Raw genomic sequence first — 20696 nt, forward strand, 5'->3', positions numbered from 1 at the left:
GCCTAAAAGTCTTGGGAAGATGAATGAAATACCGATGTTACATTCAGGGAAGAAAAGGAATAGGTATTCTTAGCCATAATGTACAGCACACTTTTTAACTAGTGAATTTACACGTTTGTCACCACGAAACTTGGAAAGTTGTTGATTGCACATTTGAATTACACTGAAATAAGAGGCCCCTCAATACAAATACAATTTTCTGCCACTATGTCGCTCTTTGGCTCAAAATTGATTGTACTGTCGTATTGTAAATGACGCGACGCCGTTTTGAACAATAGCAGAAAGAAGTATTGACCAAAGAGTAAATAAGATCTAGGGAAGAATTCAAAAGGAACATTTTTTCCTTTTGAAACAAACGAACATTTTTTTCCAAACGCATATTTTTACCGAATATGAGTTGAAAAGACATAGATATGAGAAAAGATATGAACAACCCCTACAACAAAGAAGAGAAAAACTAACCCCTACAATACCATTGAAAACAATATTTTTAATTTTTTAATTTTAAATTAAAATATATTTTAATTTTTTTATGTTTGTTATATCCAGTATATCGAGTTCATGTTTCTTATGCGCTTAAGAACGCTTAAGAGTTCTTGTTCTTAAACGCTTTTGTATGCTAAAGCATTAGAAAAATTTATACATTTCAAAATTTAATGTAAATTTAAATTTAATTCAATTATAATATAAAATTTAATGCATTTCGAATCTGATTTGTGAGATTCCCTTATTTTTTTTCGGGGGGGGGGAGGGGGTATACGGATGTTTCGTATTTAGTATATGCCGATAACTTCCTCCTTTTAGTTGTCCTAAATGGCTAGAACAGAATGTCAGCTTGGTGGGATCTATGCTTAACAAAATAGGTCTATCGTTTAATACTTCGGAATATGAATGTTAACTTTTTGGCGCTGTTAATCGTGCTATTTTCCTAGTTTGCAATACTTTAATGAAACCTAATGTCAGGGCCATTCAATGGCTTGTTCTATATGTGAACCCGCTGGCAGCATCTAGCATAAATCTATTTGTGATTCCGAGGTTTTACGTCAGTTTTCTGAGGGTAAGCGGAAAACCGGTTACCGGCTTTACCTGACCGGTTACCGGCTTTATCGGTTACCTGATTCACTGCTTTCAGCCGGGAGTTCAGTGTGTGGTTGGGGGGTAAATTCATCTAACGTTTCCCTTAATTTCCCCCCAGATTTTTCCAGGTACAGATTTTTCCAGGTACAGATTTTTCCAGATCATTAAGTTCTGGGTAGACTCTGGCTGAGCTTGCAGAGTCACACCATTACCCCCATCCCAAACCAAATAACCAGTGACACCAGGACTCGAACCTTTGTCCTCAAAGACCTTTGAGTGACCTCAAAGACTCTTTCAAATCTTTTAATTTCCAATCAAATGAGCCCTCCTGAAGTTTATACGAGCGTCCCTTCCATAAGAGCCATATATGCCCTAAGGGCATAACTTACAACGCCTGTCCAGGGGAGTGTGTCGACATCGGAGTTTTTGTTATCTTACTTGAACTATTTAAAACAGTGAAAACAATGGCCCTTACAGCATCATTAAAAACAAGAATATGGTGCTCTTTCTTAATTTTCTTTGATGCGTGTCTTTATCACATCGGGCACTAGAAAGCTTAATATTAATTTTTTTGCAGGTATGGGATATTGAAAGCCAACCTCTGACAGATGAATCTTTCCGCCTGACTCTGGAACCACCTAGTCCAAGTATGTATTAATTTCATACGTTCAAAAAACGTTCAAAGAACGTTTAAAGCTGAACAAAGTCTGAACTTGATGCACTTGACGTAGAGATCTAATCAGACTAAACAATACCAGTACATTAAACCAGGCCGATACGAAGTTAGAAAGGGTGAGATTATTTGGGGCCTCACTTTTATATATATATATATACATATATACATATATATATATATATATATATATATATATATATATATATATATACATATATATAAATATATATATATATATATATATATATATATATATATATATATATATATATATATATATATATATATATATATATATATATATATATATATATATATATATATATATATATATATATATATATATATACATATATATATATATATACATAAATCCCACCTCCTCTTCTCTCGGTGACATAATAATCTTTTTCACTTAATTTCAAACTTTAATGCCACCTACACGAATTTAAAAACATCTTTTATTTTTTAATTTGGGTAGCCAAACATAGTTGATGAAGACATGGTATCCTACTATAAATTTAAAAATCACAAAAAAATACGATTCTTGGTTTTGCAGGGTGCCCTTCCGCCATAGGGCGGAAGTTAAATCTTTCAATGTTAAATCTTTCTTGCGAGGAAAGCAGGTTGGAAAAATTGATAGGAAGACGAAAGTTTGTACGAACTACGCATCTATGTCTCTTCCGTTGGAGCTGCTGAGAAACGGACTTCCCGCAATATATGAGAGGGCTTTCCGCTTTAAGATAGATGTAATGTCACAGTAGCCGAATTTTCTCCGTTGGCAGACGATTCTTTGCAAATCCTATTAACAAAGGGAATTTATAGGCCATTATTAACAAAGGGAATGTTGAATTTATAGGCCAACCAATGAAAATGGTTTGTTATTAAAAATTTTCCCACCGCCCTAACAAATAACTGTGGCCTAAGAATTTTAATAATAGCTATGCTATTAGTGTAATATTTTAAATACGTTCATCGAAGCACCAAGACGCAGCAAAAACATATGGACCTGCTCTCCCTTCGAAATATCAGAATTTTTATAGTTTTCCCCGGAGTTTCGATAATTATCGTTTAATTCATCTGTTATTTTTGTAGGTTTAAACCCTCCCAACAAAATAAATATCTAAAATAAATATCTAAAATATAATATTAATATATAATAAAATATAAATATTTTATATTATATAAAATATAAATATTTTAAATATATAAAATAAAATATAAATAAAATGTAAATAAAATATAATAAAATATAAATATAAATAAAATATCTAAAATATATAAATAGGCGCCTGACTTGCACCCAAGTTGCCATAATAAGAGGGTGTTCACATACCTGTCTATTTTTTTATTTATGACAACATTCATGGCACCAGGCTACTAAAACTTGGGACCTGACATGCCACAAATCAACCGTTTACCTAGGTTTTCTTTCTAGACATGTTATTTCCTAGACACAACGTTGGATTTCTTTTTAAAGGAATCATCAGATGGGTTTTCAGGGATAACATCCCTCGGAAGGCCATTCCAAATGGAGATACAGTGTCTAAACAGTGGCCATTTTTTTTTATAACAAAAGTAACTTTTGCAGCTTTTATGGGAGAAATAATATATAACAAAAGTATATTAAAAATATATTTTTTTATAACAAAAGTAACTCTTGCAGCTTTTATGGGAGAAATAATACATAACAAAAGCATATTAAAAATATATTTTTTATAACAAAAGTAAGTATAACGACCCAGAGATGTGGCATTGTCTGAAAAAAGAGATGGAAAAATAGAAAATTAAATGGCTAAGAGCGTTACTATGATCACGACTAGCACCCCTTTCACTGTGGAAATACATTAATAATACACAAATATTTTTCTTAAACCCTTATTCTCAATCAACTATACATCATCCTCCATCCTCCCAACCTTCCCTCAACCCCATAACAAAACTAGGAGGAGTAGAAAACTCCTCCTAGTTTTGTAGATTACTCCTTCTAGTAGGAGTAGATTACTCCTCCTTACAATACCTTTAGCCACGCCATTCTAATCCTTCTTTTATAACACATAAATAAACTACTAAATTCTTTTTAATACCCCTTTGGCTACTCAAAATTCATATATTAACCAATAAAATATAATTTAAAATCTTTTATCATAATGCTAAATTTATTTCCTCATTTTTTTTTTTTTTGAAATCTACAATTTAAAACTATTTTTACTTTATAAGATTTAAGTCAAAATTTTCAAGTTTAAAACTCAATTTTACTCATCCATTCGACATATACTCTCTCCCTCCATACTCGACTCCGTCTCAAGTCATCCACATAACTTTCAAGCCAAACATTCGCCAAAAGAATTTTGACTTGCTTTTGACGTTTTTGCATTTTCCACACATGCATGCTAACACTTTTCACTAACAAATATAATGCATAATTCCTTGGCTTATCTTTAACACAAAAGGACAGCTTTAGAGCTGTCTTCTTTTCTTCTACAGACGTTGTTTTATTCCTTTATTTTCTAATATTTCCAATAATCTTTGGGGTAATCCACCGTTCGAGGAGCATTGAATCAATTCGTGCATCAGTCCGTCAAGCACTTCGTCTCCACACATTGACCAAGTAGGCGTTTGGGTTTTCGATATGCGACTCACTCTGTCACTAAAGGGCAAGAAATCATGAATCATGCAGTACACAAACTCTTTCTGTTCATAACTAAACAGCAATTCACTTTGGTTTTTAAAAGATAACTGAAAATCAATCGGTTATTTCTCATTTCTAAAAACGTCCCGCGATACCTTCTTTAGTTCTTCCTTTCCCAAGTCACATCTCAGTGCTCCCAATTCCTTTCATTTCTTCAGGGGGCTGACAATCCACCGCAAAGGGTTAGGAATTTTTTTGCTTAATTTTTTTTCACCTTCTCTTCTGCATCTTCATTCACTATAGGGAGAAACCACTGCCTCATAATTGCAGTTGATGGCTCCTTTTTAACCACAAGTTCACAAATGTTTCTCAGGAAGAGCGTCTTACATATTACCCTGAAATCTGCCACCCCAGTTCCGCCCGATTCCACAGGAAGGTATAGCATTTTCATCTGTAACTTTTCAAGTTTCTCCGTCCAAACAAATCTCCAGATGGCTCTTTCAATTTGTTTGGTAAGGTTTTCTGGTAATACGAAAACAGGAGTAGTGTAAAATAATAGCGTGAGGCAATAATCTCCCATATTTTTTGCTCGCTTTTCTCCAGTGTTTTAGACCATACTTTAGTACATATTCTATTGTCGCAGTTTGTTTAGGAAATTGGTCGTCAGTTTTGCAGGTCTTTTCAAGGTCCACCCTTGTGTAACAGGAATATAATTAACACTACACTTTTAGGGTATGGTGTTGACCCAAATTTATTTAGAACTTTTATTAAAAACTCTCCGATTTCGCTCCACGTTAACTTATAAAAATCACAGCTTAGCCCGTCAATTCCTGCCGATACTCCATTTATTAACCCGGATATCACTTTTTACTTCATGTCTCGTAATTTCTTTTCCTATTTGTAAATTTTCTTCTTCTTTAACCTGGTATCTAGGTTTTTTATACAACACCCTGTAAAAGGAGGCGATTTCTTTTTATATTTTCGTTTGATCCGATGTTGTTTCACCGTTTTTGGTTCTGATAGTCTCAATTTGGTATTCGATTCTCTTTGCATGCAAATTAACCTATTTTGACATCATAGCCTGTCTTAATCTTTCTAACTATTGTAGTCTGTTTTATATTTTGCACGTCTAGAACTCTTTTTCTTTAATATGTCTTATTTTCTATTTCATTTCGTAATACTTTCGTAATAATTTCGTAATATTCGTAATGCTTTGCCCCAAATCCATTTCTTCCTTTAGGTCTGTTAACGTCCTATACAGATGGCGTTTGTGAGCTTCTGTCTCTCTTCTCTGTTGCTTTTCAAGACCTCTAATGAAATAAACAATTTTTGCTTTGAACGTAATCCAAAACTGACATACTTCTGTTTCTTCAGCGTAAACTTCTAGTAATTCTTTTACTTTACTTTGAATTATTGTTCTGGTCTCTTTTTCTCGTTATATATTTGGGCCCATTCTCCATAATGCTTGTTTTTTTTACGTTGATTCTACGATCTTTTCTGGATCGAAGTTGACAGTCGTAACTAAAGCCGTGTGATCTGTGAAAGGTGCCACAACGTTTCAATCTTCGTCACATTTTTCATGAGGTCTGAAGTGCAGTAAATCCCGTCTATACGGCTTACACCTCTTGCGTCAAGACGTGTCTAAGACGTGTGTAATACACAAGGCGTGTGTTCTTCTCGATCCAGACATCTTTCAGTTCCCAAACACGTACAAATTCTTGTAGTTCTTCGCTTAGTTTCCTCTTGTCATTGTTTTTGGCTTTACTTCTGATGTCTGTTTGCTGTAATACACAATTGAAGTCACCTAAGACAATCATTGATTCTGCAGTGAGATGCTTGATAATTTTCCTTCTGAGGACTTCTTCGCGTTGCTCAAAATTATTTGTGCCAGAATTGTGCCGGTAATTCTATGTGTAATAAGTGTAAGACGGTAGGTGATATTTTGCCACTTGATGCTGCTCACTTTTCCATCGGTTTCATATTTCAGGCTCTCTTTATTTATGTTTTCATCATTTCGAAAAACGAAACCTCTGTCAAGTACCAGCCCTGCTGATATAAACTTATAACCTTTCTCTCGAAGGTACCTTATATTCGTAGTTTCTACCTCCTGGGCGCACAAAACATCCAATTAATTTGTTAAAATAAAATCTAGTAGCATTTTTTGCCTTTTATCCTGTTTTAGACAATTTACATTTAGAGTTCCTATTCTGAAAGCCATATTTTTGTTAGGGTCTCTTTTAAAAAAATTTCTGTTTTAATTCCCATTTTTCTTTTCGCTTGGCTTCGCACCTTTTTTCTTCTCACTGTTTGACTCCACCGAATCTTGCGAGACATTGCTATACTGTCTTTTGGGAGTGTCTCCCGGCTTTCTTGTTTCTAGCTTTTTCTCGAAAGCCGTGCCTGGAGTTGGTATCTGTGACTGTTTGCTTTGCTGATCGACGCTCCTTCATTTACTTTGTGCCGAGTACTCCCCTCTCAATTCTTTTCATTGTTAGCGCACTGAGTTTGATCCAGTTGGTTGGTGGCTTCTGTTTCTGGATTATTTACGAGCGGAGATGTGGTATATTGTTTCGGATTCTCTGGTTGATAAATTTGTGATGTGGCTGTAAAAACTAAGTTGACTGCTTCTATGCTGCTAAGCGATACAATAGCCTGTAGTACTGATTTTGGTTTATCTGGCATCGCTGGTTGCGCCGGCGTGGCTAACCCGGCCGTTCCCCAAGGATAGTGACTTTTTCCTGTTATACCCCTTCTCTGGTTTGGATTTTTTATCGGGCAGTTTGCAGCATCATGGTCGTCGTTGTGGCAGATCAAACAAATCATGGGTTGGCCATCGTAGGATATAACAATCTTTTCTTTTTGGTTTGTCATAATCGCCGGTGGAATGTGGAATTTGATATACATAAGCGCTGAAGCTTGGTCTGTGGCTACCTCAATAAAATCTTCCCCTTCGAACATCTTTCGACGCCTGTTCAAGACCTGCCCTTAGCGTCGGAATTTTATCGGCTGAACATTCGCCGGGGATTTTTCGGAGATAAACGACAATTGGGCATTTGCCATATTTTTCCACAAACACTGGGTAAACAACTTGATCAAAATTTATCTTCAGCTCCATTTTCTTCCATTTCTCGACAAAGTCATCGGTGGCGACAGCAGAACTAAGTGTAACCTGCACGATTACAAATTTCCACAGATCGTCTGTATATATCGATCGGACATGTGTTGCATTGAGATTCAGCCCTTTTAGGAAACGATTGATGTCTATATCTCGAACGGTTTTCAGAATATCCTCTGGGATTGTTCTGAAGTTGAAGTTAACTGTACTCCTCATTTTTTTTTTTTTTTTTTTTTTTATACCCAAAACTACACTTTTTCAAAATGAACCAAAAATGTTTTTGCTGCCCTTTCAGGGTGAGGCATGCACAATTGTGCATGCCCCTAGTTTAAGTTAGTCTACTCAGAGTGTCACTCCTTACACCCTCCCATGAAGTTTCAATTTTCTTTAAATCGTTCTTTATGGCCTCCTCATATCTATTCAGGGATGACCTGCTTTTCGTTGCTTTTGACCTGCTTTTGGTCTGACACATTACCCTCCCCTCCCCTCTTACCCTTCCCTCTACAATCTGTAAATATGGATGAAGAAATTGTTCACTAGCAAGGCATCAAGAGATTCTGAATGTAACAATATCATTGTAATTTCACATACGTGGCATTGGCTTAGGACAATAATTTGTTTGTGATTTTAGTTTGACGAAAGACAAAAATTTCGCATTGTAATAAGTTTTGGCAATGTTCTCAAATTTGGCAAATATTTTCAAATTTAGCTTATGATAGTTGTTTTTAAATAATAATTGATCTTGTCTTATTAGTTCAAAAAAATAATTTCATGACCCCGGTCTTCTACTTCCAGATAGTATGTCTTTATGGAATATATTAATTAAACAATGGTTTTTATGCGTATATTTACAGGCAGATTGTAAAGTAACTCCTTATATTAAAGTTAGTATAATTGATAAATAAATCGATTTCAGGGTTGCCACCTGTAGCATGGAATTTCTATTTGTTGACATCAGAGCAATAATGCAGTCGACCTTTCCCCGTTTAAAAGACTGAAGATTAACAAAAAAAATCACAACACTCTAAGCGAAGTTTTTTCTAGTTTTTTACCCCTTGTCTTGAAAGTCCCCTTTTTTCTTTAATATTTTTCTAAGCATCGACTTTATAACTAACGGAGTAAAAGGTTTCAAGTAGTAGCAAAAAGATCTCTTAGTCTTTACTCATGCATTGATATCTTGATCAACTATATCTAGCCACCTCCCCCCATAGCTCTGATAGCCGCCCAACTTATTATCCACGGTTTGGAGGGACATCCCTGTTAACGGAATACCTTCCAACAGATTAGCAGCTTGACTCCCTAAGAAACGGAAATTTTTGGCCTCAAAAGACTACTTTTTCTTCTGTAAGGCACCACTTGGTAAAAAAACAAAAAACAGTGCGCAATGTATGTAGCCTATCGTTGCATTTTTCAATTTACTGCTATGAATAACTCATTGCAGCATCAAATCATTTAAGGCCAGCACAATTACGCATACTTCTCCTCCATCCTATTGAAAACCTCTCTTTGTATACCCCCCTTTTAGTTTCAGTTTTCCTTCAATATTCCTTATGACCTCCTCCCACCCTATTTGCGAACGACCTGCTTTTTTTTTGTTCTACATGGTTTGTTGAAAAGGATGATCTTTGGCAATTCGTCATACTTCGTCTGCAGAATGTGTCCTAGCCATCTCAACCTTTCTCTCAAGATAGCCCTGGAAAGCGAGATGGAATCACATTTTTCGTACAGCTTTCTGTTTGAAATACATCTAGTTTGAAAAATATCTAGCAAATCTTCAACCGTTTTTGGAGCGCCCATGCTTCAGAGCCATATTTGACCACTGTCATCACTGTAGCTTCCAATATTGTAATATTCCTCCTCCATCCCAATCTATTCAAAGCCTCCCCCTTTATATCCTCCCAGGAAGTTTCCATTTCCTTTAAATCTTTCTTTATGACATCCTCCCAGCCCAACCGCGGACGATCTGCTTTCCGTTTAGCCTTAGACGGTTGGCCGAAAAGGACGATCTTTGGCAATCCGTCATACTTTGTCTGCAGAATTTGTCCTAACCATCTCAACCTTTCTCTCAAGATAGCCCTGGAAAGCGGAATGGAACCAAATTTTTCGTACAGCCTACTGCTTGAAATACGGTCAATCAGCTGGATAAAGTCAGTCAGGAAGTACGGTCAGTCAGCTGGAAAACATCTAGCAAATCTTCATCCGCTTTTCGGAGCGCCCATGCTTCAGAGTAAATCCTTCTGTTTGAAATATGTTCAGACAGGCGCGCACCGAAAAGAATCCATAGACAATACCTCTGGAAAAATCTAACCAGTCCTACGTGTGTCGGAGCGTCTACATTTTAGAGTCACACTTTACCGCTGTTATCACTGTAGCTTCCAATATTCTAATCTGGGCTCGCAAACGTATCTTCCTATTCTTCGAAACGTTTTTCAATGGTGAAAAATATACCTTGGTCCTTGTAAAAGAGGCGTATCTGCGATTTGTCTCTTACTATGCCTCTGGCTGTTACTATAATTATTCTACTTGCTATATAAGTATTTTGAATTTACTGTAAAAGGCAACAATTGAAACATTTCTGAATAATTTGTTTTATAATCCAAGTAATAGTATTTCATAAAAGTATGGACAAATATATATATATATATATATATATATATATATATATATATATATATATATATATATATATATATATATATATATATATATATATATATATATATATATATATATATATATATATATATATATATTTATATGTGTATATATATATATGAATCGTGATTGATATTGACATATCAGTCATGATTCTGTAGATTTCTTTAACTTGGATTTAATGAGTTTGATTAAATATCCTGAAAATTATTGTTCGAGAAATGATTATTTTACCGTGCTCAAATTCAGAATTAGAAATTAGAAGCCCAGGGCGTATCCGGAATTTTTTTTTGTTGGGGGGGTGGGGGCTACAAACAAAATTATTGAACGCATCAAAAATCTATTTATATGAATTTTTGATACTGTTTACGAATTGGGATTTTTTGGGGGGGGGGGGGGCAAACTCGGTAGACCTTTCTGGATTTAATTTAGATAAGAAGAAACTGAAAATCGTACGAGAATTGAATAGGATCCAGACGACCAGTGTCAATTAACGAAAATTTATTTTTCGGGGGGGGGGGGGGCAAAATTTATTTTTCCAAGAGGTTGATGTTTTTTTTTGTAATGAAACCACTATGGAAAATGCACTATTCATTGAAAACACCACGAGAAAAGTTTTTTCAAAATCTGGGGGGGGGGGGTCAAATATCCAGAGTGGCACATGCCCCTACCCCTCTCCCCCACCATTTGATGCTACTTCTTTAAAGCTTTGGATGTGAATCTAGAGCTCAATACGAATCAGAATACTTCATTTGTTCATATGATAACAAACTTACTACGAATGTGGAGCCAAGTTTAATGTTTAATGAAGTTCAATTTAATTTAATTTTACGAATGTGGAGCCAAGTTTAATGTTTAATGAAGTTCAATTTAATTTAATTTTACGAATGTGGAGCAAAGTTTAATGTTTAATGAAGTTTAATTTAATTTAATTTTACGGATTTGGAGCCAAGTTTAATTTAATGAAGAATTATGAAAATAGGGGCCTTTATTTGATATAATAAGATTTAGTTTTGCACACAAATTACTTTTTTGCCTCTGATCATGATATCTAAGCAAGAGAACTGCCTTATTCATCTTATTTAGTGTATTTTTTATACAAGTTTTCTTTTTTCATTTAATTTTTGTAGCTACTATTATTACTTAACTATAGTTAATTTGTATCATAGATAGTATAATTAATATATAATTGCATATTATTTAGGTAGAAGGGCTTCCGCTTGGCACGCTTTCAGAGACCCAGGGGGAGGGTTGGTGTAGTTATAACAGTATGAAATTTAAACCTAGGGGCAAATAGCCCTCTAGTTTCCAATATGCATAAAACCTCAAAACTTTACTTACTGAAGAATGCTAAACCTTGGCGGTGAATATGCTCATCTATCAACCAACTGCTACCTAACTTGTTGCCTCGCTAGCTACTGTCTCATCTCCTTACTAGAATGTAAGGAAATATATAACACTCACGTCTCTATTCGACGCCCAATTACTAGCAAGTGAAAAATACGTCACCGGGAAAAGCTACCACGCTGGGAAGATAGGTGAAGTGTGTCTAAGTCCTTGTAGCCAGTCCTTGTGACCAGTCCTGTGAGTCCTAGTGGAGTAGCCAGTCCATGTGACCTTTGTTGGAGTAACTCATCAGTCAACTACACAGGCAATTCTTCAGAGGCTGACAGTTTGGATGAAAAACGCTTAACACAAAGGTCATCTATGTGCTAATATGAGTCCACTCTGGGCCACGTTAATACGTGGTCCACCACCTTGTGATTTCCTTCAAGGAATTTATGGATTTTTTTTCTGAAACTTATGGGATTTATAGATTGTCTCCTTTCAGTTATTCCTGGATTAAGTCAACTGGTTGATAAGTCAATGAATGAAAATGTAAATGATGAGGAGCTTATGGCCTTATGCTCTGGTAAGTTTGAAACACAGAAAGCACTTCTCAACAATTCTCAAGAGGAGGAAGACAACAATTCTCATGAGGAGGAAGACAACACTTCTCATGGGGAGGAAGAGTATAAATCTTCCATTTCAAGGTAATTATGTTATTAAACTGTTTATTTAGTGTGCATTTTAAAATTGTAATAAAATTTGCAACTCTGAAATAAAACTACAGAGTTGCAAATATAAATTCTAGCCCACTTACTCCCCTCAGGTAAAAAAAGTAAAGAATATGGCACTGGACTTTACAGTCCCTACCTGCGGTGCTGATCTCCGTTTCCGTTTTCAGCTGATGATTCGTTTTGGCCAGTTTTTATTGTCTAGTCCTGTACATCGGACAATATTACCACCTGAAATGCCTGTCCGCGCTAATACCAGAAGCAAGAGCAAGCTTATGCCCGTCTCGTGCCGCACAAACAGACTCAGTAACTCCTTTGTTCCTTTCCTTGTAAGTGCTTTTAATAAAGTGTAGTGAAGTGTTTTTCATGTAAAAAACAGCGCCTTTTAGTGCATTTTTTTAGTGTGTCTGTGACAGCTGTTTTCATTAAAGTGATTCTGATTCATGGCCCTTCAGCCAGGATATGTCATGGGAGGCTACGGGCCAGCCATCCTGTGCTTTCACACACCCTTCCTGTTTACCTTCCCCATATTTCTCCAGGTACCCATATAGAGCTGGGTTGACTCTGGATGAACTTAAAGAGTCACGCCACTGAGCCCCATTCCAAAGAAAATAACCGTCGACACCAGGACTCGAACTCCTGTCCTCAGGGGCAAAGGACTTCAAGTCTACTATGCCAACCACTCGGCTAGGAAACTCTAAAAACTGAGGGTTATCACTGAAAAGGACGATAAACAAGTTCGCAAAAATAAACATAAAGAAAATAAAAAAATAAAGAATCTTGTACAAGCAACGCTTAAGTGTACCTGGGCATATTTTCCGTAAATGAATTGACAGACTTCGTCTTTTCTTCCTGTGTTTTAGAGCATGGGAGCTAGAGGCCAGAATTTTTGTCTCCGGTCTCCGTAAAAAGGACTCGGCGACTGAAACTTTGATTCAAAGCCCTCTGCACCATCAGTGGCCCTGGATGTTCTTATTCTGTCCTTTTGTCCTTTCTTATATGACACAACCATTTCTCTTTTGCAATTTAACATGACCCAGTTAGAAGTAAAATCGCTTTGGTCGCTTTACATTTCCTGACATTTTAAGTTCAAAGTAAATACGGAATATTCAACTTTATGCTTCAGGGTTTGGACTCGCCTATAAATTCCAATAAATTCCTATATTTTAATACACTCCTATAAAATGTCTATATTTTGGCTAAAATCCTACCTATATTTTCGGCTTAAGAGCACCAAGAACATTACTCAGGATTTGCAATTTTCACTGCTCGTTAAGTAAGCCAAGATGTGCTTTTCTTTGCTTTTGACTCTGCTTGTAGACTGTGCTGTCTTTCGCTGTAGATCGATAATTAATTACAACTGTTGAGCTGTTTGAACTTAACTAATCTTTTGTGCTGGGATTAGCACGCTGTTTCTGCTTGGCTGTGCTGTTGTGTTGACTTAGTAGCCTATGTCTTGTTTTTTGTCATGTTGGGCCTGTCCGAAATGAGCAAAGATCAGTATATAGGCTAGCAGTCTCCGCTTGATGAGACTGTGAGTTCTTGCGACTTATGCGTTTCCTGGCTGAACGCTATAAAAGGCTGATGCAAATACGGCCCAGTTTTGGATATATCCACATTTTTTCTTTTTATGGCCTTTTAATCGCGGGATGCTATTCTGCAGGTGATGCTTGGTAATTAAGCATGGGGCATACCAAGTTCAATAGTTCATGGCAGAAAGATTGGCGAATGGTGTAAGACTGGGAACGACCAGTACTCGTTCTTTTGCAAACTCTGCTTGAAAAATCTTGGTTACACAGCTGGGGTTGCTCAGCGAAACCAAGATGTGCGATCTGCAGAACAAAAAGCCGCAGTTACTGCTCAACTACATCCACTACAGCTTCATCTGATCGGACAATCTCGAGTTTATGAAACAACCAAGGATAAACCATTAGTTGGTACAAACATTTTTTGTGAGCGTGATGTCGCTTATAAAGCTGAGTTAATATGGGCATTTCAGACGGTACAGAGTTCCATGTCTGCTAACTCTTCAGACCATATTGTCGCAACCTTCCTTGCGATGTTCCTCGGTAAGATTCCCGACGGAATGTCCCTATGTGCGAAGAAACTCACGTATCTGATCACCGATGCGCTGCATACTTAGTGTAGGCAAGTGCTTGTGAAGGACATTCAGTCATATTTTGTACTAGAACATGACGAGACAAACAACAACGCTGGTATGAAGGAGTTACAGATATATTTTTAATATTGGTCCTCATACGGAAACAAAATTCAGAGCAGACATGTATGTACTATTTGTATTGGCCATGTGACAAGTGATGACAAGTATTGGAAGGTCATATTAGCCATTGATCAGATACAGTTACCACTTGAAAAACTAATAATGCTGGGAAGTGATAGACCAAACATCAACAAAAGCCTTTGGAAAAAGTTTAATCCCAAAAAAAAAGAAAGTGACAGGAAAGGGAATGTTGAACGTTGGTACTTGCAACATCCATATAATTCATAACGCTTTCTTGAAAGGTCTTCAGGTGTTCGGAGAACTTTGTTATTCTTGTGCTTTCATTTTTTGACGGCTGGCCTGCAGGTTGTGAAGACTATCGGAAGTACCAAAAGAAAGTGGGAGTGCCAGAGAATGCTTTTAAAAATCATGTCCTAAGCCGCTGGCTGACCATCGGACGTGCCCTCGCTAGAATCATGCAGCAGTGGCCGGCAATCTTAGAGCACTTCCTGAACTTCGTGCCGAGAGAGAAAAAACTGAATAATCTTCTGTCCACTCCCAATTTTATGAAGATTGTGGCTTATATCAAAAGTGCGACGATAAAGGCCCAACTCGAGTTTTTTCTAGCCTCAGCAGAACTGTTCATGAGTTTCACACAACTGTTCCAGAAAGAAGAGCCTCTCATTCATATTCTGCACTAAGAGATCAAAAGACTAGTTGTGACGCTTTGCGGACGGGTCTTTACTCCAGATTTCGTGACCGAGACTGAAATTTTCTCATCAGAAATGTTGAACCTTGCTGAAAAATTTGAAGAAAAGCCCATAGTTTCTAAAAATGTGGAACGAGCTTTCGGTGAGAAAGCACCACTGAAAGACAAGGCCATTTTCTATGTCAATGTGCAAAAACATTTTATCGAGGGTATTCGCCATATTTTGAACAAATGTCCTCTGGAAAAGGATGGTTTTCTAGAGGCTATACGGTGTTTGAGTCCGATCAACATGAAGGATTCAAGAAGCATTGCAGACATAGCGGTTGTGGCACGCATGATTGGGATTGGAGTAAGTTCAGACGTCGCCCATGCTGAGTGGCTGCTTTTGCGAACGAAAACTGGACCCCATGAGGACATTACTCGGATCGATCATTTTTGGAGCCATAATTCGGGACTGATGAATGAGTGTAGGGGTAGCAAGTACCCGGCATTTACCAAGCTTATCAAAGCGGTGCCGATGTTATCGCATGGCAACACATATGTTGAGCGTTGCTTCTCGCGTTCTGGTAGGATTCTCGGCGAAGACCAGGGCTTGATGTCTGAACGCGTCCTCGATGCGAGACTGATGGTATATGACACGTTGAGACTTTATGGAGGAAAACCAGAACGGTTTGTTATTACAAACGAGCTGTTGAGTCTTGCATGTTCCACATGGTCTCCGTATCAACAATATCTGGATGAAAAGAAAAAAGAAGAGCTATCCGAGAAGGAAAAAGCAGCTTTCGAAGAGGACAGCAAGCGGAAGTTGCAGGGGGTCCATGACAAAAAGAAAGAAATAGAAGACCTGGAAAGCAAAAGGAAAAAACTTACAGTATCAGAGCAAGAAAAGAGAACAGTAGCAGATACTCAACTTCAGGAAGCGACGGACAGAATGAAGAAGGCTGCCGAGTCCAAGAGTTCCATATACATTGCCCTAGCTGTTTCTTTGCTCGAAGGAGCTGTGAAGTACAGAACAAGTGAAAGAGAGTAGATGGTGGGATCTGCGAGAATGGAGCAGTCTCTGAAAAACTGACCTCATATCGAAATTGATGCCCAGGAAGCAGCAAGAGTGATTCCAAATGTTTTACCTGTATCAGTCAATCGTGGGCACAGTATGTGTATCTGATTTTTTACTGTTTTTTAATATTTGTACAGTTCGTATTTGATATAAAAAAAAATAATTGAATGCAAAAACTCGGGAAATGACGAATTTATGTGACCAGGCATCCCACGCCATCTACCACAGATCTGATCCCGAGTACTTCCGAATTCTATATTTGGCCTATATTTGGGCCCGGGAAATCCTATAAAAATAGGACATAGCCTATAATTTGAAACGAACCGACCTGTCCGAACCCTGATGCTTTTGTAAGGAATTTCCCCCCCAAAAATAGAAAAATAAATATTTTTCTACAAAGAATAAAAAACATAAGTTACAGAAAAACGCGTTCTGTATAATGAACAAAAAATATAATATAAAAACACGGAAATACATTCTTGAAAAAGAGCTTCTTGACAAGCAATATAAATAGGCTTTTTGAGAACACATCTATAAGATCACAAAACACATTCTCTATTCAGGACTTAATTATGCATTATAGGAACACATCTATAGGATTACAAAACACATTCTAAATTAAGAACATATGAACACATTTATAAGATCACAAAATACATTCTCTATTAAGAATATAGGACCGCATTATAGAAACACATCTATGTGATCATAAAACACATTTTTTATTCAGGACGTAAGTATGCATTATAGGAACACATCTATAGGATCACAAAACACATTCTTTATTAAGATTAATTAAAAAAACTTTTTCTACAAAATAAGTTTTTCACAGAAAAGTAAAGAACTCCATTAAGCAAAAAAAGAGCAAAAATAAAGTCAAATAATCTACCAAGCGTGAAACTACCTCAAATCAGCATTGATAAATAAATGAAACCCAGAACGAACAGAAATTAAAATAAATAACCGAGTCAAACTCAAAACGAGCAGGAATTAACATAATTTGGGAGCAAAAACCCTACGCCTTCCCAAGGCCAGAACATAATTTGCACTTTCCTAAAAAAATGCAAATGAATGTGTATTGTCAGTTTAATATGCATATACTGATATTTAGTAATCAAAATGTTAATATTATTTGATTTATTAAAGTTATAAAAGTAAAAACATTTGTTTTTTCAGTAAAGTGCAAATTTTTTTCTGGCCTTGGGAAGGCATACGGGTTTTGCACCCAACTTATGTTAATTTCTGCTCATTTTGAGTTGTAATCGGTTATTTATTGTAATTTCTATTCGTTTTGGGTTTTATTTATTTATCGATCCTGATTTGTAATAGTATCACGCTTGGTAGATTATTCGATTTTATTTTTGCTCTTTTTTTGTTTAATAGAGTTCTCTACTTTTCTTTGAAAAACTCATTTTGTAGAATTTTTTTTTAGATTAATTTCTGTTCGTTTCATATTGACATAATCTTTTCAGGGAGAAAGAAAATAATACTTTAAATCTTTTCGTTTTTTAATCCTCTAAAATATAATAGATTTTAGGCAGCGCTAGCGCGCTGCCTAAAATATTGATTGGATGTGTTTGGAGAAATGATGGTCGTGAGAGTGGGGTTAGTTGCCTTCAAATCACTTTCGACTATTGAAAAGGGCACTAGTCCTTTGAATTTCCAGTCGAATGAGCCTGTTTTGAAGTTTCTACGACAACGCCTTCTATAAAAACCTTATATGCCCCCAGAGCATAACTTAAAACCGTTGCCCTGAGGGTTGTGGGGGAGTATCCTCCTCAAAAACATATTTTATATCTGGAAATCAACTATGCTGAATAAAATGGCTATCTAAAAGATTGCTTGAATTTGTTTGCGGAAAAGGTGGGTTCGAGAGGGGGGTTAACTGCCCTTCAATCCTTGATAATTCCTAAAAATGGTATGAGCCTTTTCAATTTTCAATCACGTAAGCCCACTTTTAAGTATCTGCGACAAGGATTTCATTATAAACCTTATATACCCCCAGGACACAACTTATAACCCTTGCCCTGAAGACTGTGGAGGGAGTGTCCCGCTCAAAGGTATAATTGACTGAACTTTGAACTGCGTGTAACAAAATGGCTATCTCAAAATCTTTATTGGATGTGTTTGGGGAAATGGTGGGCGTGGAAGGGGTGTTAGTTGCCTTCCAATCACTTTCGACTATTAAAAAGAACACTAGCCATTTAAATTTCCAGTCGAATGATCTCTGTTTGAAGTTTCTACGACAACGCGTTAAATAAAAACCTTATATGCCCCCAGGGTATAACTTACAACCCTTGCCCTAAGGGGGACTGTCCTCAAAAACATAATTTATATCTGGAAATAAACTACGCTGAACAAAATGGCTATCTCAAAATTTTGATTGGATGTGTTTCGGGAAATGATCTGCGTGGAACGGTTGTTAGTCAATTTCCAATCACTTTCGACTATTAAAAAGGGCACAAGCCACTCCAATTTCCAATTGAATGAGTGCTTTTCGAAGTTTCTACGACAACTTCTTCGATACGAAGTGCCCTGCTCTAAAGGAAAAAATTAATAAATAATATATTGTGCCAACATCGTTCTTATATGCCTCCAGGGCATAACTTAAAACCCTTGCCCTGAGGACTTTGGGGGAGTGTCGTGTCCTCCTCTTTACTTAGTCCCTGTTTCTTGTCTCGTTCTAGAGTCTCCCCGTTCTTTACTTAGGCAGCGCGATCGCGCTGCCTATGATTTATGCAACCATTTTCTATATAAACTTTATATGCCCCCAGGCCATAACTTACAACCCTTGCACTGAGGGTTCTGAGGGTGTTATCACCCTAAAAGACCTAATTTCCAGAACGTTCAACTACGTTGAACAAAATGGATATCAAAATTTTGATTGGATGTGTTTTGGAAAATGTTGGGCGTGAGAGGGGCGTTAGTCGCTATCCAATCACTTTCAACTATTAAAAAAGGCACTAGCTTTTTCAATTTCCAGTTGAATGAGCTCCTTTGAAGTTTCTACAACACCGCTTTCAATAAAAATTTTGTATGCCCCAGGGCATAACTTACAACCCTTGTACTGAGGGCTCTGAGGGGAGGGCAAGGGTTTTAAGTTATGCCCTGGGGGCATATGAGGTTTTTAAAGAAAGTGTTGTCGTAGAAACTTCAAAAAAAGCTCATTCGATTGGACATTCAAAGGGCTAGTGCACTTTTTAATAGTCGAAAGAGACTGGAGGGCAACTAGTCCTTCCCCCCCCCCCACACACATCATTCCCCCAAACACATCCAATAAAAATTTTGAGAACACATCCAATAAAAATTTTTGAGGAGGACACTCCCCCAAAACCCTCAGGGCAAGGATTGTAAGTTATGCCCTGGGGGCATATAAGGTTTTTTATTGAAATGTTTGTCGTAGAAACTTGAAAAACAGCTCATTCGATTTGAAGTTCAAAGGGCTAGTACCTTTTTTAATAGTCGAAAGTGATTTGAGGGCAACTAACCCCCCTCTCACGCTGACTTTTTCCCCAAACACGTCCAATCAAAATTTTTAGATAGCCATTTTATTCAACGTAGTTGAAAGTTTTGGAAATTAGGTCTTTAAGGATCACAACCCTACCCCCCCCCTCCCACAGCCCTCAGGGCCAGGGTTGTAAGTTATGCCCTGGGGGCATATATAGTTTTTATTGTGAGCATTGTCGTAGAAACTTCAAAAGGGCTCATTCAATTGGAAATTCAAAGGGCTAGTGCCTTTTTTAATATTTGAAAGTGATTGGATAGCGACTAACGACACTCTCAAGCCCACCATTTTCCCAAACACATCGAATTAAAATTTTGAGATATCCATTTGGTTCAACGTAGTTGAAAGTTCTGAAAATTAGGTCTTTTAGGATGATAAGCCCCTCAGAGCCCTCAGTGCAAGGGTTGTAAGTTATGCCCTGGGGCATATAAAATTTTTATTGAAAGCGGTGTTGTATAAACTTCAAAGGAGCTCATTCAACTGGAAATTGAAAGGGCTAGTTCCTTTTTTAAGAGTTGAAAGTGATTGCATAGCGACTAACGCCCCTCTCACGCCCACCATTTTCCAAAACACATCCAATCAAAATTTTGATATCCATTTTGTTTAAAGTAGTTGAACGTTCTGGAAATTAGGTCTTTTAGGGTGATAACACCCTCAGAGCCCACAGTGCAAGGGTTATAAGTTATGCCCTGGGGGCATATAAAGTTTATATAGAAAGTTGTTGCATAAATCATAGGCAGCGCGATCACGCTGCCTAAGTAAAGAACGGGGACACTCGAGAACGAGACAAGAAACGGGGACCAAGTAAAGAGGAGGACACTCCCCCAAATTCCTCAGGGCAAGGGTTTTAAGTTATGCCCTGGGGGCATATAAGAACGATGTTGGCACAATGTATTATTTATTAATTTTTTCCTTTTGAGCAAGGCACTTCGTATCGAAGAAGTTGTCGTAGAAACTTCGAAAAGCCCTCATTCAATTGGAAATCGGAGTCG

General features: G+C 37.0%; 1 protein-coding gene across 1 annotated transcript in view; it reads left to right on the plus strand.

Moving 5' to 3' along the window:
- The window catches only part of LOC148939823 (uncharacterized), a 111859-nt gene that overhangs the window by 53607 nt on the left and 37556 nt on the right, over nt 1-20696 (plus strand). The window contains exons 8-9 of the mRNA XM_089106278.1: nt 1655-1724; nt 11987-12188. Coding sequence (XP_088962404.1) covers nt 1655-1724; nt 11987-12188 — 272 coding nt within the window. The remainder of the gene's footprint in view (nt 1-1654; nt 1725-11986; nt 12189-20696) is intronic.

This window comes from Artemia sp. Qi Xiang Cuo, chromosome 20 (genome assembly GCF_049724085.1).
Source record: "Artemia sp. Qi Xiang Cuo chromosome 20, ASM4972408v1, whole genome shotgun sequence".
NCBI lineage: Eukaryota > Metazoa > Arthropoda > Branchiopoda > Anostraca > Artemiidae > Artemia > Artemia sp. Qi Xiang Cuo.